At 42.5% G+C, this 25,449-nt stretch overlaps 2 protein-coding genes across 4 annotated transcripts in view; one reads left to right on the forward strand and one right to left on the reverse strand.

Annotated features, from left to right (window-relative positions):
• CEP85L (centrosomal protein 85 like) overlaps positions 1–25,449 on the reverse strand; it is a 200,968-nt gene that overhangs the window by 105,328 nt on the left and 70,191 nt on the right. For both annotated transcript variants that reach the window (XM_014597387.3, XM_019479562.2), the window contains exon 3: positions 10,116–10,891. In XM_014597387.3, coding sequence (XP_014452873.2) covers positions 10,116–10,891 — 776 coding nt within the window. The remainder of the gene's footprint in view (positions 1–10,115; positions 10,892–25,449) is intronic.
• PLN (phospholamban) overlaps positions 1–25,449 on the forward strand; it is a 57,838-nt gene that overhangs the window by 12,994 nt on the left and 19,395 nt on the right. Inside the window, exon 3 of one of the 2 annotated variants that reach the window (XM_019479564.2) lies at positions 428–1,306. The exons of the other annotated variant lie outside the window; for it this stretch is intronic. Coding sequence (XP_019335109.1) covers positions 428–594 — 167 coding nt within the window. The 3' untranslated portion in view covers positions 595–1,306. Of the gene's footprint in view, positions 1–427; positions 1,307–25,449 lie in introns of those variants that run through there. 2 annotated transcript variants of the gene reach the window in all.

The raw sequence follows: 25,449 nt of genomic DNA on the forward strand, positions 1-25,449 counted from the left end.
GAAAACCCTAAAAGGACAGAGAATTTTTAAATTTGCGAAGACACATCTAACCCATTTAGAAAATTCTTACATTTTTTGAAACAAAGAAATTTTAAGCTACTTGTTACTAGAAAATAGGTCTTTTGGGAGCTATAAACCAGTACATTCCAAAAGCTCCTTGAAGAGCACCACACACATTCTTTCATTTTCAAATATAGTCAAATGGTACATAAAAGCAATTTCTTTTAGAACTGATCAGTTCCTTGCAAGTTATGAAGATACAGGAGATAAGAGCAGCTAGCTTAGAAAGTTTGGCAAAAAGTTTAAAGTTCATTTTAAGTCATTAGTTACTGTGAACAATTTTCTCTTAGGTAGGAGAAACTGAATACAGGTAGAAAACGTGAGGATACAGGATGAAATACATGTGAATTCCAATTGTTTACTACAGAAGCTGAACCAGCGGAAACTGCAATCAAGAGTCAGTTGCAAGCACAAGAGGGCAGACCTGTGAAGAGCATGGATCTTGCTAACAACCGAGGACTCAACTTGCTACTCAATTTCTTGCTTATTGTCATGGTGCTGGTGCTTGTGTTTATTCTTGTGAAACTCATGTGAACCCACGTACAATCGCATGTTCCTGAAATGATAACTTAGCACTTCAAAGTATCTGAACTTAATATGCAACGCTGTACAGACAGAGAAATGTCTAACAGGATACAACCAACACACATTCAAATATCTATCTTCCAGCAAAAACAGATCTTAAAAGATAAGCATAATGATCTATCTGCCATTAGAAAGAGAGAGTGAATAGTTCCTTGCTGGCTACGAAAGGAAACCGTATCTAGGCTGACACCAATCTTGTCACTGGTACAGAACATTTACTTTAAATATCTATAAAACAGACTGCAGCTTTTCAGGAGTATAATCTTTGCAAAGAGGACTGCAGAAATAGGGAATCTCCACAGATCAGCTTCTATGCAGAATGTGAAACACAGACAAGCCAGAAGGGCAGAAAACATGACTAAAGAAATTGACAGCCAGTTTCAAGTAACTTCTGGAAAGGGAAACAAAAATAAGGTAGGTATTCCCTAAAGAAGGAATACCTACCAAGCAGTTACAGGATTTGACAAGCAAATAAAGTTCAAATATGAAAGCATAGTGTAGCTTTTTAGGAGATGTACCATCCACCGCACCGTCTAAGAAGTGAGAAGCCATTGCTATTATGCATCAGTATTCAAAGCAGTTAGAAATTCACCAAATGGTGAGCTTGACATTTTGAGCAGACAATTAATTACAAGAGATTGTAAAACAGGCTACTATCAAGCCTCCACACACTAATAACTAAAGTCTGCTCAAAATATCGTGCAATAGTAAATGGAATGGCCTGGATAGTTGCAAGAAAAGCTCATTGCTGTCATCTACTATGAGTGTAATAAACACTTGAACTGGTCTTTCCAAACTCAACAGGCATATGGAGCAACAAACTATAAATCAACTACTTTTTATGTCACTACACTACTGTATTGTCAAGTCCTGTAACAATTGTCGATGTATGTTTCAAGCAGGAAGAAGTTGCACAGCTACTTCACTATAAGCACTTTATCACACATTTTGATTTATATTTTGAGGGATATTCTGCTTTTTAATATGCCTGTACATTCATATATAAGTGATTCAAGTTGTAATAATGGGTGGTTGTTATTTTGATGAAATCCTTTTAGCACTTTGTAAATGAGTACCGCAACATGAAACAAACCCAAACCCAACAGACATACAGAAACTGATCCAAAGGCCACTGCAGTCAAAAGGAAAGACAAACCCATTGTAATTTTTCTAGAGGTGCGCTGATGCATCAGTCCAATCTCGGATTGATACCATTATGAAAATTGTCTGTAACAGATTTTGGCGCAATAGGTGCCAATATTTTAGTTGATAAATGCCCGTGCTGAGCACAGCCACAGTACAGCATGGAACAGAGCCAGCAGCGTGGAGAGCTGCCTCCAGCTGGTAAGTTGGAAGGGGAGGGGGGAGGGAAAGGGCATGAGGGGAGGGCAGATCAAGGCACCCCATGGTAAGGAAGGGGGCAGGGGCAGGCACTGCCCAGCCGGGGCGTGGGGGGGGCCGCAGAATGGAGACGCGGCTCGTGGGGTGGGGGCAGCTCCCACTGCTGCTTGCACCCCTGGAGGGCGGGGGCATGTGCCCTTGGATCTGCGTGGCACGGGGCAGGCTGCAGCTGCAGAATAGAGCTGGAGCCGGGGCTGCACAGGGCTTTTCTTGCCAGGGGCTAGGCTTGGAGCGGGCTCCAGAGGCGCTAGGAGGAGGCTGCAGCCATCCCAAATTTCGCTGCAGCTCCACTCCCAGCCCTGTGCTGCCACCCGCCATAGCCCTGGCTCAGCACCCCACCTCCACCTAAATGCTGGGAAAAGCTGCGGCTGCACTGGGTGGTGGGCAGCGGTACAGGGATGGGAGCAGAGCTGCATCGAGATTTGGGGTGGCTGCAGCCTACTCCCAGCACCGCCAGAGCCCGCTCTGAGCCCAGTGGCCAGTGAGAAAAGCCATGCAGTGCTGGCTCCAGATCCACCCCGCAGGCTGCTACCCACCTTGCACTGAGCGGATCCGGGAGCACGTGCCCCTCCCACCCGGGGGGTAAGCAGAGGCAGGAGCTGCCCCCACCCCATGAGCCACGGCTCCGTCCCGCACACCTCCCCCTCCCCGGGCAGCGCCTGCCTCTGCCCCCTCCCTCACTGTAGGGGGTGTTGATCTCCCCTCCACATGCCCTTCTCTCCCCTCTCCCCTTCCACCACACCAGACTTACCACCTGGAGGCAGCTGTATCAGATATTGGATCTGAGTCTGCTGTATATCTCCTTAAATATTGGCATCAGCCTCCAAAAATCTCCATTGATGCACTCCTAATTTTTTCTAATGAAAATTCCAGATGTGTTACATAAACCTATTTAAAAAGTGTACTGTGTAAATACAAGAAAAAGGTACACAAATCTAAGAATTAGGATTAGCTGAACAAAACATATTGTTAAATGTTTCAGATATTACAATTTGAAAAGAGGAGGGTGACCCTTTTTTACATACTTGTGACACATCATCTTCCATTCAAAAGGACTTTATCACAAAACCCAAAAGAAACTATTCACCAGTCAATATCACGCAGCTACCTTTGGGAAAAAAAATGCAATACCCACTTTTTCAGCAACTAACGACACCACATACATTTGAAACAATAAGAAAAATATATAAGTGAAACTGCAAAGAACATTTTCACTAAAAGGCAGCTTCTGGATCTGGCTACACTGCTGGGACTATTAACATGTTCCTTGTTATATATAGAGACCAGGCATTTTTAAGGACCAGTGGCAGTCCTGGCATTTTTTTATTTTTTTTTTTAAAGAAGTGGCAGATCTACATTATCCACTCACATTTAGTCTGCATATTTAGTGTGCTGTTGCATCCCAGCTATCAGACCCTAAGAGTCCCAGTTTCATGACCAACAGAGTCAGAATGTCAAAGTACATTCATTAAAGACATAAATATATGTAAAGGAACTAACAACTAAAACAAACACAATTTTTAGCAAGAAAATATGGTTTCATCAAAACCTTCAGAGGGAAAATGTGAATTAAATATTTTTTCAGTTTTCTGGACAGTTGATAAAAAATATTTTTGAGTTGACTTTTAAAAAGCTTCACTGTTAATCCCACTGGTCAAGTTGAGTCAATCACAGATGTAGCCTTCATTTGAATATCCAAAATGTTTTAAAAATATTTCTTCTCTGTTCTGATTTGGTACAGAAACCTATTTCTAAATGTTATCATGCAGGAGATTTAAAAACTACCATTTCATGCCTAGCTCTCAGGTTACACCTAAATATTTTACAAGCAAACGTTAATGGAAATTGGTACACAGGTAGACTGAGAAGAAAGGAAGATACAGTCAAGTAGTTTTCACACATTATCTCATGTTAAATACTAGGGTCAAATAAAATTCCACATAGCCTAAAGGAGCTTCTTCTCACTAAGCACACAAACACATACTGTGTACTGAAAAACACCAGGGTATTTTTCCAAATTATGTCTACTATATAGATAGCCCTAACAAACAGGTCTGCAACCCTATTTCTTACTGTATTTACCATGATCTTCATGACACATACCATTTTCATTTTAAATATTATTTCTGGCATCAAAAGTTTAAAAAATTACTCCTCAGAAAAATATCCATACTCAAACCTCTCACAGCCATAAGGGAGATATTCATCCCTCCAAATTTTATGTAGGGTTTCTCAAGGCAATAGAAGCCCGTTTTATGTAACAGCCCATTTTTCCTGCCTTACAGTAGCTTAATCAGGCAGCCCTTTCCTTTACAGCAGAGGTTAGCAACCTATAGCCTGCAGGCCAGATCCACCCTCAATGAAATCCAGTCGGCATTTTACTAAGGGTGCACTGATTCCCCAACTGCTTGATCTAGTCTGTGTTTTGCTAACGGCACACTGATCATCTCCAGCTGCTCCAGGCCAGATGCTCCAGCCCATGTGGAGAGATGTTCTTTTCACATTGCAGCCTCTCCTCACCATCCCTGGAGAAAGTAGAGGGGAATGGCAGCCCACAACACCAACCACCATTGCAAGCTGTGGCCTGCAACTGCAAAAGATTGTCCACCCCTGCTTTGCAGGAAAAGAATAGCCTAAAAATTGGAGATCTGAGCACTAAAAGATCAGCTATATGGGATGATAAATAAGTGTAATGCAGGATGGTACAGAAATGCAGTGCAAATCTTTCCTGCTCTAAAATCATGTTAAAATCAGCTTCTCTGAAGGATCATTTACACATCTCAGATGAAAGGATATGAGGAAAGGTTATACACTCGGCAATGCTGCGCAGCAGGGAAGATTAGTAAAACCTCAAAACTCTTACATAGTGTCAAAGTGTTAGAGAAATCCATAAAGACTAGTACCACCCCTGAGGTCTGTTTCAAAACAGATATGTAAAACATTACTGCCTCAGGTGAACATCATCTAATTACTTCTAAGTAACATACATCTCCTTTAAAGAGGTATTTGGCTGATCCACTGAAGCTTTTCTATAGTTTTCAAAAGGAATACTCTTTAATAGATACTTTCACCTTGGCTGCTTGCTGAGCATGTTATGATGAATGGTTAGTGTAAATTAGCTTTTACAGCATGGGGCAAAGTAATTTGATCATTAAGATTTTTAAATTTAGCAGACACAGTTATACCAAAAACAGTGACAAAAGGTTGAATACAAACAGAGTAGCAATAACACCAACAAGGTTAAGTGTGATAATTAGGCACTGTAAATCTTTAGCAACACTTAGGGCACTATCTCCATCACTTTCAGATTTTCAAATAAAACTTGGATGCTTTACCAAAATATATGGTCTAGACCTAACATAACAATAGCATCCGTTCATCAGCAAGTGACGGTAGATGCTGCAGGTATTCTAGTCCAAACACAGCTACTGAAATTGAAAACATGAATACTGGAAAGTTCTATGGTCTGTGTCGCAAGAGGTCAAATTAGCCAACTGCAAGCTCCATCTGGCCTTAAAATCTATAAATCTTTGTCCTATATTCTGTGTCAGAGTTAAATTTTGTTAGCTGTTTCTGTTGTTGGCAGTAGTGTTTTTAAATGCCATATGTGGGCTATTTCTTTCTTGTACTGAAGTTGTTTTGAGAGAAATCTACACACCCATTTCCAAACAGCTAGGACTTTTCCTACTGCAGAGTTAAATAATTGTCACCCATAATAAAAAATTATTTTTGGTAACATGCAAAGAAAGAGGAAAATTGTGAAAAGGAATTTTACTTTCTAGGATAACTTCTAAAAAATAGTTTATTGTCCTGTTAATAGTACTGTACACAGATATCACTGCTTTTTTGATTCTCTCTTTTTCTAAATAAAAGGAATTTTCGCAAACTTTTCCTATTTCTCAGAAAATATACCAAATCGTATTTAGGAAAATCTGAGGTACAGACACGACTCTCAAGTAAAAACACATTTTATTAATAGCTTTTAGGGTGACTTTAAAAACTGCACCAATTTGGCTACTGGTGTGCTAGCACAGGGAAACTATTCTCCTTTCCTTAAAACTTCTGTCATTTGTTTATAAATCTAAAAAAAAAAAAAGGCCCACTCCTCTAAAAACATATTTAAACCTCCCTATTCCTTCTGTGTTACAATCACATTTTCTCACCTGAATAAGACCAGAGTGGTCATATTTCAAAGCCTGTCAATACCACTTGGTCATAAGTGGTGTTGACAATCAGGAACTCTCTTCTGCCCCAAATGACTGTGTACAACTTCCTACCCCATGCCAGCCATACAGTCTCCTCCATGGGTAATTCAGAGTATTTTTCCTAAACCTGCCATCTGACCCATAAAACAGAATTTTTTAAAATCTGGGTGGACCTGGTCTCCCAAAGTATAAAACAAAAATACAAGACTGCTTGGAATTATTTCATTTTAAATTTGCTACCGTTCTGAAAATGAAATAAGCAGAAAGATCCATTTACAAATTCAACCAAAAAGATAAAAATGGCCTTTGCTCTATGATGACTCTGTCCTCAAAACAGAATTTAATTGTTGATCATCAGTGTTCATTTATACAGAAATAACTGGAGAGGTTTTGAAATAATCATCATATAATATATGCAAGAGTTCATTTTTGTTAAACCATGAGTTTTATCTTCATGCAAAGGAGGGGGAATCCAATTGTCAGAACTAAAAAACTATTTAAAAACAACCCCCCCCCCATTTAAAAACAAACTGTAGGAAAACAGCACCTACAAAATATAATCTAAATAAAAGTGTTTAAATACTTAAGTTGCTTTATTTGTAATACCAATCTTTCCAACCAAATGATGTGACTTGTGCGTATGAAAGTGAAGAGACCTCTACACAAAAAAGTAAACACAGAAGACAACCTTACTTTGACTGACTAATTAAACACAAGGCAGAACCAGTAATATATACAGAAATATTCATATATAAAACTCATGTATAGAGACCACTTTTAGCTCTACCTACTAACTACCCTGACAGACCATCTCCCAAATGGATAATTCCCCTCTCTACCATCAGAATACCATCTATACCAGTGGTTCTCAACCATAGTGCCACAGCACCCTGGGGTGCCTTGAGATCCTGTCGAGGGTGCCATGGGGCACTGCTAGCAATGTTAGGTTTACAAATATGATTCACAGGATAAACCCAGAGGTTTCAAATAGCAATTCACAGCGTTAGAAACATTCTGACATATCATGGATTTTCTGAGTTCCCTGCAACAGAAAAATTGCTCTATTATTTGTCTGTAACCAAAAAATGAGTGAAAACTAAGAGCTAGCATTGTCTGAGGGGTTTCTCAAGTCTAAAAACGCTGAGTACTATACAGGCAGTCCTCGACTTGCAATGTTTCGAGTTACAGCATTTCACACTTACAATGTTTATAAATTGACACCGTTTCAACTTTCTGATGTCAGTTTCGACTTTACAAAACTTTATCCGATGCCACACCACGCCACTGAACAAGTTCACTGCATCACCCATCTCCCTGGAGAACATTTGTCCAAACTTTCTTGGACACTTTCTTTAAGAAAGCAAACAAGATTTCAAAAAAAACTGCAGCTAAGACTCCTAAGAAGACTCTGGCCAAGAACCCTTCAAAAAGTCCAGCAACGTCACCTCAAAGAAGTCCTTCCAAATCACTATGATTGCTATTTAGAATAGAAATACATAAATGTAACTATATTACTCATCTATAATTAAATGAGCATAACATTCTGGGTTATTTTTGGTGAAGATAGGGTATTGGGCCTTGATTCAGGAACGAATCCCCCATTTATAACATTGTTTCCTATGGGAAAAAATTGGTTCCAAGTTACAGTGTTTCAGCTTAAGACATGGTTTTCAGGAACCAATTGTGTTTTAAGTCCAAGGTCTGCCTGTACTAAGGCCAGAGGAGGCTGACAGAGGCCTCAACTTCCTCCCAAGGTAATTTTACCTGTAAAAGAACAATCCCCATCAGGGTTAGAGCCACCCTTACAAAACAGAACCTGTCATTAAGTGTGCCAACTATAAAGATGAGAGAGGTAAGGAACCTTTTAAATCGCTCCTTAGGGAAAATACTAAAGTACTGAAGATATTTAAACAAACAAGCTAAAAAAAACAAACTTAATTTAGCATTCAGACAAACTAAAAAAACCCATTAAGGTTACAATCCAAATCTGCCTTTGGTTGTTACATCTCCAATAACCAGAATTGAGCTTCAAGCCTCTGGGCCAAATTGACTGTGTTGGGTCACTCCAGATTTATGCTAGTTTAATTCCACTGGCATAGAAGGGTAATGCAGTTGTGAAAGCCAACATTTCCTCTTTATAACAACCCCCTTTTACTAAGGCAATACTCAGAATAAGAATCCATTTTTAGACAACATAATATAAATGTCAACTCTTCCAATGATGGGCTAGACTCCGTATTATAATAAAGAGTTGCTTAAGTTAATCACAACTTGGATGCAAGTGGAAAGAAACAAGGTTATTTGGGTGATTGTGATATCTTTTGTTAGACCAACTGAACAGCCGGAAAAATTGTTCTTTGCAAGCTTTTGGGCACAGGCATCCTTCTTCAGGCAGAGAGAGAGAGTCTGCTGGTCTTTTCCAACTATTCAGTTGGTATAATAAAAGACATCATATTTACCCAAATAACCTTGCCTGCCTATATTCTTAGACCAACACAGCTACAACGAACACCCAAGAAACAAGTGTAACACACACAAAATTGGCAAACGGGTGGTGTGCAAAATAAAAAAAGAAAGAAAGAAAAAGTCTTCTTGAGAAGTAAAACATGGAGGGGGCAGGAAAGGGAACTAGCATAAAACAGCAATCAACGGAGGCAGTCCCAGGGCAGGACACACATAGATTATACTTGCTAATGACTTATGTTGATGATACTATAGTAATGAGGGCTATGTAAACTTCCAAAAACTGATTTAGGCTGTTTATTATAAAGCAAAGCTTTTTAAAAAGGTCCAAAGTGCCACGAAGAATAGAATGCTGAACTTCTGAGAACCTCCAGCCTGTCAGTCTTCCCTACAACACAGGATGGATGGTATTACAGAACTCTGTCAACAAAAAAAAGTCAGTGCTGCCAAGAGTATTTAAGATGTTCTCTTTTTTCTTAGGACTAAGGATATTTATATCCAAAGCTAAATTGCCTCTGAACTCACATTAATGTTATTCTTACCTAATTTTAGTTTGTCTTTTCATAAAAGCTTTCACATCAAAATGTACAGTTTTTTGCCAGCTGCATTTGCTTTCCATGTGTAAACACGAGTGTTTCATTTTACCACTCTTTTCCACTAGCCATTTCTTTAGCAGGAAAAAATGCTACAAAGCACTGTCACCTGCTTGGGGATCACCATGTTAAAATGATCTGTTTAAGATTATTTTAGGGGAAAAAAAGAGCCCTGGCAAAATGTTGCAAAGATAAGCAGCCAAAATACAGAAAAATTAAACATATTCACACAAACCAGTCTGAATGTGTGAATATTTAAAAAACAAGAGAGACCAGACTGGAAAATAGGACAGTGTTTTATAAACCCAGCTGAGAATGTGAGAAACATCTGTGAAGTGGCCATTCTTTTAGTATGTGGGTGTCAGCAATCTTACCAAGATTCAACTTTGAATCAAACAGTAACTCAATTTCTGTAGAAATTCAGATAATGTATGTTCTGACTCATGTTAATATTATTGTTTCAATTAAAGCCTCTCTTGAAATGTCTCATAAATACTACTAGATGCGCCATGCACATTACAAGTGCAAAAAAGCAGGAGTGCCATTCCCAAGTAGATAAACTGTCCAGTATGGCTAACTGCAAGTAGATATAAAAATTAACTGCACCACTTTATTAGCATTTAAACAATAATCAAGATTAATGAAAAGCTGCTCATACTAATTCCTAAAGTTTTAAAACAGAAATTTTAAAACAGCAGTAGTTTAGGTGAAATAAGAGGAATTCTGCACCAAGCATTAATGAAAAACGTTTGATGTCTTATTGCTTACCAGCCACCTGATGGCAGCACACACCAGGTTTTATTCTTACCTGCATAAACTGTTCACTTCCCGTTCTAAGTTCTTCAAGCTGCTGCAGTTGCCCGGCTACTAAACTGTATGACTCCTCTGCAGTCCTACAGTCCAAAGGATTTGCATGCAACTGTTCTCTAAGCCACATCTGAGTCCTCACTGAGGGCTGAATGGGAACGCCACTCACAGACTGCAAAGTTGCATATTTTTGTCCAAAAGCCGCACAACTGGCCATGGTGGGTTTGCTTTCAGGTAAGGCACTATAGGTCATATCTAAGGCATGTCTCCGATGAGAGGAGTCTGAAACGAAGTCATCTTTGCTGCAACTTTCAAATTTGTATTTGCAGTCCAGTGAAGACAATTGTTTTTTCCCTGTTTCTTTATCCTCAATTTTTAGCAACTCCATACTAGTATGCAAACAACTTGGCCCATTTGTCCTTAATTGTGGTGACATGGTCTTGTCTCTCCCTGATCTGTCTGTACTAGCCCTGGAGTCCTCTGAATGGATACTTTCATCCTGACTGCAGGTATCTGGTGTGCTGAGTTTAGACAAGGATGACCATTTCCTTACAGGCCTTGCATCCTTCATGTCCAGAGAGTTGTCCAGTGTGCCCTGATTTCTGCTTCCTCCTGACCGTAATAGGCTTGTACTCCATTTTGAACCATCACACTTGAAAGGTTCCCTGTGTTTGGAAAGTGAAGAGCTGGCATTAGACGGCATCACATGGGCAGTGGGAACAGAGACCAATGATCGGCTGGGTTTAAACGAGGAAGTACCACTTGAAGTTGAATGATCTGGAAAGAAAGATGCATCAAGTAAATAAAGTGCAACACAAAAGTCCTGCCAGCATTACTGACCAAAGGGCTAAATGTCAACAGCAAAGATGAAAAGCTAAAACAGGAAGGCGCCCTTCTAGAATTTCTTAACATGACACCAGCTAATAATCTAGGATATCTTGGAAAAACAGGTATCTATAAACTCTACCATTTAATAATTGTTTCCCGTCAGTGCTCTTAGCCAGACAACTGCATTTTCACTTTCCAAAAACTGTGCAATCATTTTTAATACAGTACTTTCCGCACCCCCCCCACCATTTTTTTCCATTACTAAAGTTGAATATCTTAATCTAAAACAATATTCTCACAGATTAAAACAAGGTTTTCAGAAAGCTTTTCTGTTCCAGGTCAATTTTGCCATACCTACAAAGGTAGAAACTACCTATTTGGCCCTCTATTAAATTACCAGTGTATTTGTTTAGTGTTAAGACTATAAATATAGGAAATATATTCTAATAATGTAACTTCATAGTAAAGGCTGGGTTGAGATTTTTTTAAAGGAGCTTTAAAATTCTTCTGTTTCACATATTAATTGTATTTAATCTCCAAACCTGACATCATTATTCTTCAAAGACAACTGAGTTTCTATGCACTCTATGTTTATTAATGTTTACTATTTGCAGAGGAAACAATGAACAAGCATTCCCTTTCTAAAACTCGCTTTCTTTTGGTTTCTCTAGCTAAACAGTCACCATAAATTCTAATTTTTTTCTCTCTTTTTTTCATATACAGATAGTGGATCAGGCATAAGCTACTTCTGAACTTTTAAAACTAAAAACATACTGTTCTCTATATTCAGATTAATATAATTTTCTAATGCTAAGAGTCTACAAAAAGATTATCGAGTTCCACCTGTTACTACTGTTCTCACACTTGTCAGTGTTTTTCCCCTGATTCACCAAACAGCCTGTGTAGCCAAGATAAGCAAGTCAGCAAGAGAGATGCCCATGTGAGTGAGTGTGCACATGTGCTATGAGGAGAGATTGCAGCTCTGAGGAGGTAATGGTACAGCATACAGTGGAATGATATACACACCAATGCACATGTGCTTATACCACTGAACGTTACATAATTCATCATTCACTTCTGTATTTTCTAAAAAAAATTAATTACAAGTTTTAAAAAAATTAGTACAGAACATAAGTTCTCATAAAATTTCCTAAAGGTTACAGACAAAATTTCACATAGCTTGAATCACAATCCCCTGTATTTATACATGCCACTGCAAAACCACATGGTATGGAAGCTACACCGAAGCTATGATTGATCAAGACCTATAGCCAGAGTTTGAGGACATCCATTGGCTGTTCAGGATGAGGAAGAAGACGTCCAGTAAACAGGCGATACAAAGGAAGTACCAGAGGCTAAAAAGGGAAACTTATCAATAAAGCGTGGATAAGAAATACTTTGCTTCTTTGCTTTCTACTATTTGAGTCAGTTGGCTTAAGTTAAGTGGGTTAAACTGTAAAGTGGAACTTCCTGTGGGGAAACAACATACAAGAAGAAAAACCTATAAAATGAAAAGATCCTACTGATTTATTGTACTTTTCCCTGCATTTCCAGCCCCAAGCTGAAATATTAAATGAGTGCAAAATATAACGTATGAGCCACAGAGAGACTGCTGGGGAAAGTTAACAGAGGTGAGACAGAGGTTACTGTGGTTTGATTGACAGCTCTCCTGTGCCAGCAACTGGTGCTTAGCATCACTGCCTATAGACAACCAGAAATAAGCAGCTAATCTTCTCATTAGAGCATCACCTTCCACTAAGTCACATGGCTCAGCCTTGCCCATGCTGTTCTCGTTCCCTAACTGTAGGCTTGGTAAAGTGTTGTTATTCTAACCAGGTACTAATTCAAGTACAATATTTCCAATACTACATCATTTCAAAAAAATATTTAATCCCGAAGTAAAAAAAAACAAAACAGGTAGCGTTTACTATTTTTTTGGTCAAGCACCTTAGTTTTCCTGCAACCTTTAACCAAGTATGACCCAGCAAGACCATTGAAAGCAGTGAACTGTTCAAGATCTAGATAACTGCAACTGCCACAAGTTACTTTGAAGACTAAGATAGGCTAAAAAGATATGCACAGGTAAATGCCAGAATACCAGTCTGGGTCAGACAGAGCCTCACAACCCAGTACTGTAAAGACAGAAACAGTAGAGCTGTTTGATTTGAAACATGATTTCAAAGACAGCTATAGCAGTGACAGAAGAAAGGCAGCTATACCAGTGATTCTCAGCTGGGATTTAGTGGCGCCCAGCCCTTGTGTAAGGAAGTAAACACACCTTTTGCTCTTCCCCACATCTGCCCCAAATCTCAAAGCCAATCACCACCCATGGCTGCTCCCCTTTCCTCCTCCCAACCCAACAGGGTCTGTACTGGCCACTCTGAGACACACACTACCATAGATGGGCAGACACAGGGATACAGAGCAGTGCTTTTCAGCCCAGCTTATCCACGGCCCGTCTCACGTTTCCAGGGCTGGCAGGAGGGGTCGTGGGGGAAGGTGGCTCCAATCTCTGACATGCGAGTCCCTGGGCTACAGTTCAAGGGGTATCACCCTGGCATAACTAAGGTCAAAAATTGGCCTGCCTGTTCCCAGTCTCCTGCAGTAACTGGGTCCATGAGCCAGGTTCTGTGCTGGGAGCAAATGTGCACAGGGCCAAACAGAGCCAAGGAAGGTGCCTGAAGGGGTGCATGTTATTTTTTATATTATGTTACAATATAGTAATAATCATTAAGTTTACATTACAATAACCATTATATTAGTTTTTGAAATGGGGTACCGCTAAATTCTGAAAATTTTGAGGGGTGCCTTGTGTGCGGGCCGGGGGCGAGCCGGGCCTGTCTTTGCGCATGCAGGCTGCGGCCAGCAGCCCGGGCACACGGGGCCGGAGGAGACCGTACGGCAGCAAGGCACACACGGGCTAGAATTAGTCACAGAGGCGCAATGGTTGATTTAAAGATTATTTACTTACACCCAAGATGGTCGCGGTGTAGGCTGGACAGTTTCCAGGTGCAGCTCCGCTTCAATCCTCGTTGGAGGACTACAACAAATTTGGTTCTTTGGCCCCGGAGTTGTTAGGGCTCCGCGGGTTCGGCAATTTTTTTCCCACGGAGTTGTTGAAGCTCCGTGGGTTTGGTTCGGCTCTCTGGCCCCGGAGTTATTAAAGCTCCGTGGGTTCGGATCTTGAGTATATAGGAAAGGGATACGTCTAGGATTGTGCTCGGCGATGGGGAGAGGCCAGAGGCTGTTTAAACCTCTGTTGCCTTCTTAAGAAATGCGTTGGGTCCGTGAGGATCCGCAGTGCTTAGAGATCTTCACGCTCTCTAACTGATTTCTCTCCAACTTGGGCGGAAGCCACCCAAGCTCTTTATACGGCTAGCAAGCCAATCGCTAGCCGCCACGTGTGCATGTATTAGAATCGGCCAATGACGTGGCATGAATCTTCATACAAATGGCGGAAACTCCTTTGCACCGTGCATTTCTTGGATGCAAAAGAAATGCACCATGCAAAGAAAGCTACAAATTGGCGGGAAATTCTCCGTTGCACCAGAGTTCTCTCCTGCAGCAGAGAACTCCACCGTGCAAGGAAGCTGCAATTTAGCGGGAACATAATTTAGCGATGCTGAAGCGCACACAAACAAAAACTCACAACTTTGGGTTGTGACACCTTGAGTCTAAAAAGATTGAGAACCACTGGTTCACCAACCTCCTCATGTGGCTTCCTCATAAAAAAAAAAATAGGAAATGCTGCTACAGAAGAGAAGAGAAGAGAAGAGAAGAGAAGAGAAGAGAAGAGAAGAGAAGAGAAATCTTCTGTGCACGCACTTCAAACATTAGTCCACGAGTTAGAAGCGCCTGACATGCTTTTACTTCAGTGGACTCAGCTCAAACTATTCACCTCTTGTATGCTTTTCCTATTTTCTTTGCTGTTGTATTGTAATTTTAGTCCCAGATCTGACCCATTCATCTCTGCTTGTAATTTATTTAAATGCTTTTCTTTTAGTTAGAAAGTACGTGTGTTGCAGCAGGAGCTTCTTCTTTTGGCTATGAACTTTTGGACCTGCCATGTGTGCAGCCACAGCTGATGGATGCATCTGATAATGTATTCAAAAGTGAAACTGTTATCAACTTTGGCATTTAACTGGTTGTAATTAGTTTCCCAATGAATGCTTATTGAGATAAATAAGCAAATTTATACTGTCCTTTTTTTTGTTACTTGTCTGACTGAAGTGCCAATTCAGCAGCACTGGGTGTGTCTATACACGTCCCTACAGCGTCTTTGTTACTGCGTTGTCATTTAATAAATCCTTTTGGTAGTACAGCCTGTACTCTGCCATGCATGCCATGCAGTTATTTTTAGTTGCTATGTCACCATAGCAACACACTATATCAGGGGTGTGCATTGCTATGGAAACATAGCATCATGTGTAGATGCACCCACCATGAAAAAGTTTAGATTCTAAACCATCTTGTCCCAAAAGAAAAGCCAGAATTTTCATGGGAACTAAAAAGCTACCCAACAAAAAACACCAGGAAGACTACAACATTTTTCCTGCAACCATGCACCTGTATTCTGTCCAGCAATAACCACTGCAAAGACAATCCAAAAGTAACTTCTTTTCCTTGCTGAAGTCAGGAGTAAGGAAAGAAGTAAGGTACAGGTTTCCCTCGCTTTATGCTGTACATAGTTTCATAGCTGGTAGGGTCAGAAGGGACCTGAGCAGATCATCAAATCTGACCCCCTGCCATGGCAGGAAAAAGTACTGGGGTTAAACGACCCCAGCAAGGTGTTCGTTTAACCTCCTCTTAAAGACCCCCAAGGTAGGAGCCAGCACCACTTCTCTTGGAAATTGGTTCCATATCCTAGCCGCCCTGACTGTGAAGTAGCGCCTCCTGATGTCTAGTCTGAATCTACCCTCTGCCAGCTTGTGACTGTTATTTCCAGTCACTCCTGGTAGTGCTCGGGGGAACAGGGACTCCCCCAATGCCTGCTGGTCCCCTCTGACTAGTTTGTAACAGGCCACTAGATCCCCCCTCAGCCTTCTCTTGTGGAGGCTGAACAGGTTCAGGTCCCTTAGCCTCTCCTCGTAGGGCCTGCCCTGCTGCCCCCTGAACATGCAAGTGGCCCTCCTCTGGACCCACTCCAAGTTGTCCACATCCCTCCTGAAGTGCGGCGCCCAGAACTGGACGCAGAACTTCAACTGCGGCCTAACCAGTGCCGCATAGCGGGGGAGGATCACCTCCTTAGACCTGCTCGAGATGCATCTGTGGATGCATGACAAGGTGTGGTTGGCCTTCCTGACCACATCCCCACACTGTCAGCCCATGTTCATTTTGGCATCAATAATGATTCCAAGATCCTTTTCTGCCTCTGCACTGACAAGAAGGGAGTTCCCCAGCCTGTAGGTATGCTGCTGGTTCTTCCTCCCCAGGTGCAGCACCTTGCACTTGTCAGTGTTGAAACCCATCCTGTTCTCATCAGCCCACCCCTGTAACCTGTCTGGGTCCGATTGCAGCCTATTCCTTCCTTCTAGTGTGCCCACATCCCCCCCCCCCCCCCATCTTAGTGTCATCAGCAAATTTGAACAGGATGCTTTTTACTCCCTCGTCCAAGTCGCATGCGTTCCTGGAAAACAGCACATAACCTGAATTGGCATAAAGGGAACCCACTTTACAATGTAACAAATAGAGATACATTTCATCCCCTGGGGAGGGGAGGAAAGATGGAGGCCCCAGCAGTGAGGGAGGGAGTGGAGTGAGTGAGGCCCTGGCTGGCCCGGGTAGTACATGCCCCCTGATCTGTGTGTGGGCCAGAGGCAGCTGCCGCTGGACGCTGAACTTTGAGCTCCGCTACCCCAAAAGCCGTGCGATGCCATATGTATCCCGCCGCTGGGCAGGCAGGGGTCACAGTGCAGCTGCAGCAGGGAGCAAAGCACTCAGACTTCCACCACACCAATCACATATGACTGAATTTACCCTGCATATAACGAATTTTTGGTATAAAAAGGGTTATCGCATAAGAACAAATTCGCACACACAAAACCCGCAGAAAGCAAGGGAAACCTGTACTACTTCCTCCAGCAACATGCTTAATTTCAGAATTCAAAGATTCAGAATCAAAACAAGAGGGAAGGGGAGATGGCAGATGCAGGCATATTTCATATGCCTTACTAATTACTCTATTACAAGTCTGAACTATTTATTTTTAAACTGCACAGTCTAAATCCTGGTCCCAATAGCAATAAAACTGGGCTAAGGAAAGACACTGTTTCGGCAGCTATAAAACGTATATGGCAGGGGTTTTCAACATTTTTGGATCAGTGCACCTCTAGTGGCCCGATGTGGAGTGGGTAGGGAGGGGGGAAGGCGGTTGCATGTGGCTGAATGTGGAGTGGCAACAGCCACTGTGTGTGAGCTTCCTCCGCCCCCCACGTGCAGCTGGGCATGCAGCGCCTGCACAGCAGCGTGGGATGGTGTATGGCAGTACTCTGTCCCCGCCCGCCAGCACGTATCCCCTTGGGCCTTCTTAAGTACCCCCAGGGGTATGCATACTCCAGTTGACAATCCCTGGTATATGGTATGATGCTTAGAGGTTAACAGTGATGGATATTACCAAGAACCCTAAAGTATTAGGGAACTGTGTACTTAAAACAGATTAATGTATTTAAACTGGGTTTTTCATTTCTCTTGAATTTATACTTGCATTGAAAATTTGTTTCAATTTTCAGGTAAAAAGCCCTTCTCTATGAGTAAAGGTGTCCTGCTATTTATCACAACCGCCCCACCAACAAAAATTCTCTCCTCCCAGAAAAGGCAAAGCAACTCCTAAACATTTTTGCTCATTTTTATTAAGAGCAAATACTGTATTTATTCAGGGACATGTAGCAGGTGAGTAAGACTTTCACCTTGTTTTGGGAAGGCAAAATGAAGGGAAAAACCTCAGAATTTTTCAGTCTTATGTGCCATGGAACCAGCTCACCTAGGGTAAAAGCTTCACTTGCCTGGAGCAGGGACAGAGTCACTTCATTAGCATCACTCCCCCTCCACTTACTGCTCAGCCCAGAGGGTTAAACTGTAGCCACTGGCTCTGCAGCAGGCGGAAGTGGAGAGGGATGCTGATGACAACTCTGCCTCTACGCCATCATACTGGATTGTTCAGACCTGAGTTAGCTGGTACCAAACAGAGCCCCCTGCTACCATCCCAGCATCTGTATCCAATCTGGCATAGAAATCAGTTTCCTTGCTTAAAGCATACACACCAGTTTTGGATGGCTAATTTTCAAAAAGATTGCATGTGATACGTGAATAAATTCAGTATCATCTGACACGTGCATTTTGGGTGCTCCTGAAAAACAGTGAGCTGTGAAGTTTGGCATCTTATCTGGGCCAAGGACCTTCCAGAGGTAATGTTGGTGCTACCTCCAGCATCCTTGTAGATATCATTTATGTATAGTACTCATTTTACCCCTCTCCCTCCCAGTATCTTTACTCCACTTACACCCTTGTCTTTTCTTATTCTTTGTGCTAGCGGTTCCATGCCAGACAAAAATAGTAGTGGGGACAGGGGGCACCCTTGTCTTACCATCATCCACCATCCTCTGGTACTTCCAAAATATTTCTGAAGTGTTTGCCACCCCCTCAAGCATCTTGTGTATACCTGACATATCTGTTCACCTTGCAACAGCCGCACATTTAACTTCCACAGTCCCTTCCCTCTTGTGGGGCTCTTACCAAGACTCATTTCCACCTTCATCATCCAGTGATCACTAAAACCCACATGTATAGTTTCTTCCATCCTTACCCCTATTTCTTTTGATACAAACACACAGTCAATTCTTGATGGTTTCTTTCCACTGGGGGCTGTTCTAGCAAAAACTTTTTCCCCTGTCTACACATCTCTTAGAACTCTTCTTTTATTATATTTGTTAACAGTCTGGATGAGCTATCTAAAGCTCCATTTCCTCCTTCCTCTGTTCTGTCACCTACTTTGATTATACAATTGAAATCTCCCACTATTATGCACAGTCTCCCTCTGACCACAAACTGCTAGCTTTCTAAGGAGCACATTCTTTCCCTCTTCAGTAGTGCACATACAGACAGTCCTCGACTTACAACGTTTCAACTTGCAACGTTTCACACTTACAATGTTTATATATTGACAACCTGTTTCAACTTTATGACATAAGCTTCGACTTTACAATGTTTGATCCGATGTGACACCACACCAGCAAACAAGTTCACTGTGTCGCTCATCTCCTTGGAGAACATCTGTTCAAACTTCCTTGGACACTTCCTTTAAGAAAGCAGACAAGACTCCAGAAAAACCTGCAGCCAAGACTCCTGAGAAGACTCCAGCCAAGAACCCTTCAAAAAGTCCAACTGGGAGCCCTTCAAAAAGTCCAACAACGTCACCTCAAAGAAGTCCTTCCAAATCAATATGATTGGTATTTACAACATAAATACATTAACATAGCTATATTACTCATCTATAATTGATTGTGTACAAAATTCTGGGGTATTTTTGGTGAAAATAGGGTACCGGGCCTTGGATCAGGAACCAATCCCCCATTTATAACATTGTTTCTTAATAGAAAATTGGCTCCGAGTTACAACGTTTCGACTTAAGATGCAGTTTTCAGGAACCAATTGTGTCATAAGTCCGAGGACTGCCTGTACATTGAAAAATTCTAATTCTGTTCCCCTGACTAATAGTATCATTCATTGCAATCTGACACTCATGACTTTTTCTCCCTGCTTTGCTCTCAGCTCTGGGTTCCTGAATAATATTATTATTCCTGCAACTTTAATTTAATTCGTCTCTGACCAAGATAGTTCCCATCTCCACCTTTTCTCAAAGTATTTATAATCCCTCTCCCCTGGTATACCATATTTTTGTAAGTAGATTATGTCTAAAGATACATTAATCAACATCACATCGGCACCAATAAAAGGAAGATTGACATTATCAGCAATCGGGTTTTTTTGGCTGATGTGACCGATGTTGCCAATAAATGCCACATACATGCGCACAGCCGCAGCATACACACAGCCAGCCTGGCAGCTTGCAGAGCAGTGTCCAGCTGGTAAGTCTGTTGGTGGGAAACGGTTGGGAGAGGGAAGGGGCGTGGGCAGGGGGTGCAGATCGAGGCCCCTGTTGTGAGGGAGGGAGTGGGGCTGGGGCAGGCACTGCCCAGCCAGGGCAGGATACAGGATAGAGCCATGAGTGGCTCATCCAGGGGGCACGGATCCCATCACTATGCACACTCTCGGGGGAGCCATAGGGGCCACGTGTCCCCCAATCTGTGCATGTGGCAAAGGCGGACTGCCGCTGCAGGCTGGGGCCAGGGGCAGTGCTGGGCTCTTCCTGCCAGGGGGTTTGGGCCTGGGCTGCGCTTGTGGCAGGTGGCAGCAGCACTCGGAGGGGAGGTTACAGAGGGGCTACAGCAAATTTTGGGGTGGCTGTAGACCCCCCCTTTGCCCTCCCCACCCCAGTGTCACCACTGCCTGTCCCAAGTGCAGCCCCAGCCCAGCCCCTGCTGGGAAGAGCCCTGCGCCACCCCAAGTCCCAGCCCACAGCAGCAGCCTGCCCTCGCCCTGTCCACAGATCAGGGGCCAGATGTCCCCCACGACTCCCAAGGGGTGCACATGGAGGCGGGATCCACCTCTGCCTTCCTGCACTCCTTGGATAAGCCACTCCCGGCTCCATCCTGCCCCAGTTGGGCAGTGCCTGCCCCTCCTCCCCTCACCACAGAGGCCTTGATCTGCTCCCCTCACACCCCTTCCCCCCAAATGACTTACTAGCTGGACACTACTCTCCAAGCTGCCAGGCTGCATATTGGCAATCGAATCTGTATTGGCCGATATATGGCTTGTTAATAATTGGCCATCAGCATTGGCCCACAAAATCTTTATCAATGCGCCCACTAATTATGTCTTCTCTTACTTGGTTCAACACGTTCCCATCTTTTCCTTCTTAAGAGACTCCTGAAGCTAAGCAAAACTATTGTCAATGTCATTCATTTATGCTTGTTTAAAACGAGTACACCTTTCCCTTTAAGGTTCATCCATGTTTGGGTTGAGCTGAGTGTGCCTGTCCCTTTAAGGTTCATTTGTGCTACTGCTCAGGGTGGTCGACTCCTTCCCTTCCCTCACTGGCATTCTGTAGCTTTTGCAAGTTTCCAGATTCCTTTTGCATTTAAGAAGGCTTGCCTGCCTCCCTGCTGCTTCCTATCTTCTGGTCTTTACTCCAGGCTAGAACCTAGAGGCATTAGCAGCAGGAAACGGCTCCCTGGCTCTTCCTCCAACTCACCTCTCCCTCATTATCAGGTTTCTTCTTTCTGGTCTTTCAGCCCCTGCATTTTCTGTTTTCCCAAACTGTCTTTCTGGTTCTCTCTCTTGCCCCCTCCCCCGATTTATTTTCCCTGTTGTAGTAGTGGGAGAGGGACAAAATTCAAGGCAAATCTACAATAATTAGATTCTATACCTGGAAAAAGAATTTTTTAGAATTCAGTATTTTCCATACATAGAATCTAATTATTGGGGAGTTGTCTTATATTTGAGTTAATACAGTACTTAGGTATCAGTGACAGAGCTGTCTCACAACTCACGGTCCTTTTAATAAATCACTGTGCTTGCTCATTAGGGGATGATAGCCTTTACAAATTCTTTCTAAAACTGCTGCTCAGGACAACAATAATTGGAAAAAGGTCCAAAAGCAGGATCAAAAGTGAAAAATTTAGGGCTATACTGAGAACACTTAATGTCGCAGTCTCCAGCTTTGTTTGCATTTTTTGGTTTCATCTATCTGCTTTATGCTGTTTTATTTTCCCGTTTTGTTTTACTTGTTGTAGTTGCCCTTTTAAGTTTGTTTCTCTTGCTGTAAGCTGAGCCTGAGCCTTTGTTACAAAGGGCAGCATACAAATAAATAACTATAGCAGTACTAGAGGAGGTGAGGACCTCAAACTGAACCAGCAGATGGCCAGTCCAAACAAAAAGCATGTTAGAGACAACATTTTCTGAAAGCTAAACTGTTCCTTTATATGATAGCAGCTCCCTTTCTGAGTCTCACTGCACATTGCTTATGTTATTTATCCTTATCAGCTAGTTACAATTAATGCAGAAAATGTATACATACATTCTTCAAATACATCTTTCAAAAATATAAATAGACATATAATACAGTAAATGTACATAGAGCAGAAATGGAAGGATCTCAGACCCAGGATAAAAAAAAAAAATTAAGGCATTTTCCTTTGCAAAGAAAATCTGAAACACAAACCCCTTCATTAAGCTGAAACAAAGCAACAAGTAATGAATGACATAGGCATTTCTAGGCATCCCTGGAGATCTAGAAGCTTAAAGCAATGGCAGAAGGGCAGCATAAATATAGTTTCATAGTAGCTAGGGTCAGGAGGGACCTGAACAGATCATCTAGCCTGGCCCCTTGCCACAGGCAGGAATGAATGCTGGGTTCACAAGACCCCAGACAGGTGATCGTCCAACCTCCTCTTGAATTTACCCAAGGGAGGGGCGAGGACCACTTCCCTGGGAAGTTGGTTCCAGATTTTGGCCACCCTAACTGTAAAATATTGCCTTCTGATCTCTAATCTAAACCTATTCTCCATCAGCTTATTACCATTGTTCCTTGTCACCCCAGGTGGTGCTGGGGAGAAAAGGGCTCTACCTATTTGCTGTTGATCTCCCCTGATGAGTTTGTAGGCACAGAAGGACAAAAGAATAGACTGTTAAAGCAATAACTGAGTTCCAGAGTATGATGAATGTACTGGTACCCTAGAACCCCTCTACACCTTACATGTATTGTGCAATTAACTAGTTGACTGCACAATTAATTTAGACCAGTTACACATCCAAATTAAGTAAACTATTACACCACAAAAAGGTCCATCCAGCTGAAAAAATGTGTAATGTTTTCATAGCTGGGTTGTATCCAGCTTTAAATTTGCACATGTAATAGGGTCTCCACAGCTGCAGGGGTGCACCATGCCCAGCTGGGGCTGGCAGTCCTGCAGCTATGGGGATTCTCCGTCCCAGCAGAGCCCCACAGTTGCTGCTGCAAGTCCCACAGCTGACAAAACTCTCAGCCCTGCACATGAAGAACAGCCTCAGCAGCCACTGGGTACTGCTGAAGCTGAAAGTCCCATCAGCTGCAGACTCTCAATCCCAGAAGCCAAAGGACACTGCCATAACCGGGAGTCCCACCAGCTGTGGGACTGGCAGCTGCATGAGCTTGCTATTTGCTGGTGCAGCAGGAGCTCAGAATGGCAATCCCAGGCTTCCCCTGTACCAGCAGTAAGGAATGATAGGATCTGATGCTGGATCCCACAATTGCACCTCCTGCCATGCATGTATGGCATGGGAGGAGGCATGACTGTGTGGATCACGCATTAGATCCCATCACGCCTTAACCGTCATGTGGAGAGGGGCCCTAAGGAATGGAAAGCTGAACTATCGTCATTAAACCTCTTTTCAACAGCGATGTATCTAAACGTTTGAATTTATCAGTGACTGACGTTCTGGTACACTTTTTGCTACCTTCCATTTACTGTTAAGAAAATTGATCTTCCTTTATGCAACAGGTCCCATATGATTCATTCTGGGTACGCCTACACGAGACATTTACTGAGGAGTAGATGAATTAGCTCCACAGCAAACGTCCTCCCTCTACTCGTGCAGTCCTGTTAGGCCACAAGAAACTAATAAACTTCACAGCACCACATGTGTAAACATTGATGTGGCTGGTTGGGGCTTGTGGGGGCTTCAGTGCAGGGGCTGCTTGCTGGCTAGCCCCGCACTGGAGCACTCTCCTGCCCCAACTAGCCCTCCACAACAGACTGAGCTAGGTCAGAGCACCCCCAGGCTGGCGGGCTGACCCCCAGAATCCCCTGCTAGCTGGGGCTGCTCTGACCCAGCTCAATGTGCTGCTGTCCTGGGCACATGTTCAAACAGTGCACCTCAGAGCGATAAACTACAGTACAATAACTTCCAGGCTTTATTATTTTTAATTAACTGCAAGTGTAGAAATGTCCTCTGATCGTATATTTGGCACTGGGGCAAGTGGCAAGGATCCTAAATGCATTCTACTTTACTCCTCACTCTTTTCCTCAGTGCTCCAACACACCCATTCAATGCCCACTCCTTCCCCAACTCGCACACTTTTTAAACAAAATATATACAATAGTAGTTTGGTTAAATTAAGCTGAAAGTCAGAATTGCTAAGTTATACAAACTACACTTCACCGTGTATACTACTGTAGGATAGTAAGTCACCATCTTCATTTTCATTCCATAGTTTCGTTTGTTATATGCAGATCTATCCATCCCTTCCAAACACACAGTATTGACAGGGGATATACCATGCAAAGGTTATATTATTTGTATCTGTAATAGCACTATATTCATCTGTATTAGAGCATTAAAAAGTGTAATTTCTTTCTTCACTATCTGTTCTTTCCATAAACTTCCCCTATTCCTTGCTGCCAGAAAAGTTACAGAACATTGAAGACTAAACACCATCACCAGGTATTTTATCTATTCCCTTCTCACCACACTTGAAGATTCATTCCCCACATACTCCTCACCTTTCTAGTCCATGACTGAGGGAAGCAGTGATAGCAAGTGCTGGCCACTGTCGCTATAATCTAAAAATGCTTTTTTACCCAAAGAAGTAAAGGAAAAGAATGGCTGCACAGTCTCAACTGACTGGGATAAACATGTCCTCTTGTGCATGTGCATGCTCCATTGCAAGGAATCTTTCAAGCAAACATTCAGGGTGCTTATAGACATGCTCTGAGAGAGAGAGAGAGAGAGAGTGTGTGTGCGTGCGCGCGGAGGGCGGAGGAGGATCCGAGAGCTGCTCTAATTAAAGCACCTGGAGCGTCACGTGTATCAGCATCCCCATACTAAAAAATGGCAGCAGGGGCACTTTAACTAAAGTTCATCACGAGCTTTAGTTAAAGCACCCCCGCCTCCATTTTTCTGTGTGGGGATGCTGATACATGTGACACTGGAGTCTGTTGGAGTGCAGTAATTACCATGCTCCATCAGACTCAATTAGTCTCGATTAATCGAGTCTGCTATGACACTGTAATCACAGCATGTCAGAGCAGCCTCCCTGAACATGTATAGGCACCCTCAGAGTCTCAAGAGAACACTAAAAGGATCTGATGACGCAACATGACGTACGTCCAAAGTATGCCACACTACATATTAATATCAGCTTCATTTTAAATACATAGTATGTATCTGTTTTTGGTAAGGTGATACAGGGTAAAATCTTCCAATCTCTGCTCAAGGTAAAGATAAAACTAAGGGCTTAGAGGGGAAAAAATACTGGACATCTCATATGGCAAAACTTTTCAGGAAATATTAAAAAAACACCTTTTTAAAGAGCAGGAAGCTGCACAATGTAAATCCAGAAATATTTTTTGCTCTAAAAAGATACAAGGACAGGGAAATTCAGCAGAGAAAGGTCTTGATTAAAAAGATTT

The sequence above is a fragment of the Alligator mississippiensis genome, chromosome 1, assembly GCF_030867095.1.
Source record: "Alligator mississippiensis isolate rAllMis1 chromosome 1, rAllMis1, whole genome shotgun sequence".
NCBI lineage: Eukaryota > Metazoa > Chordata > Crocodylia > Alligatoridae > Alligator > Alligator mississippiensis.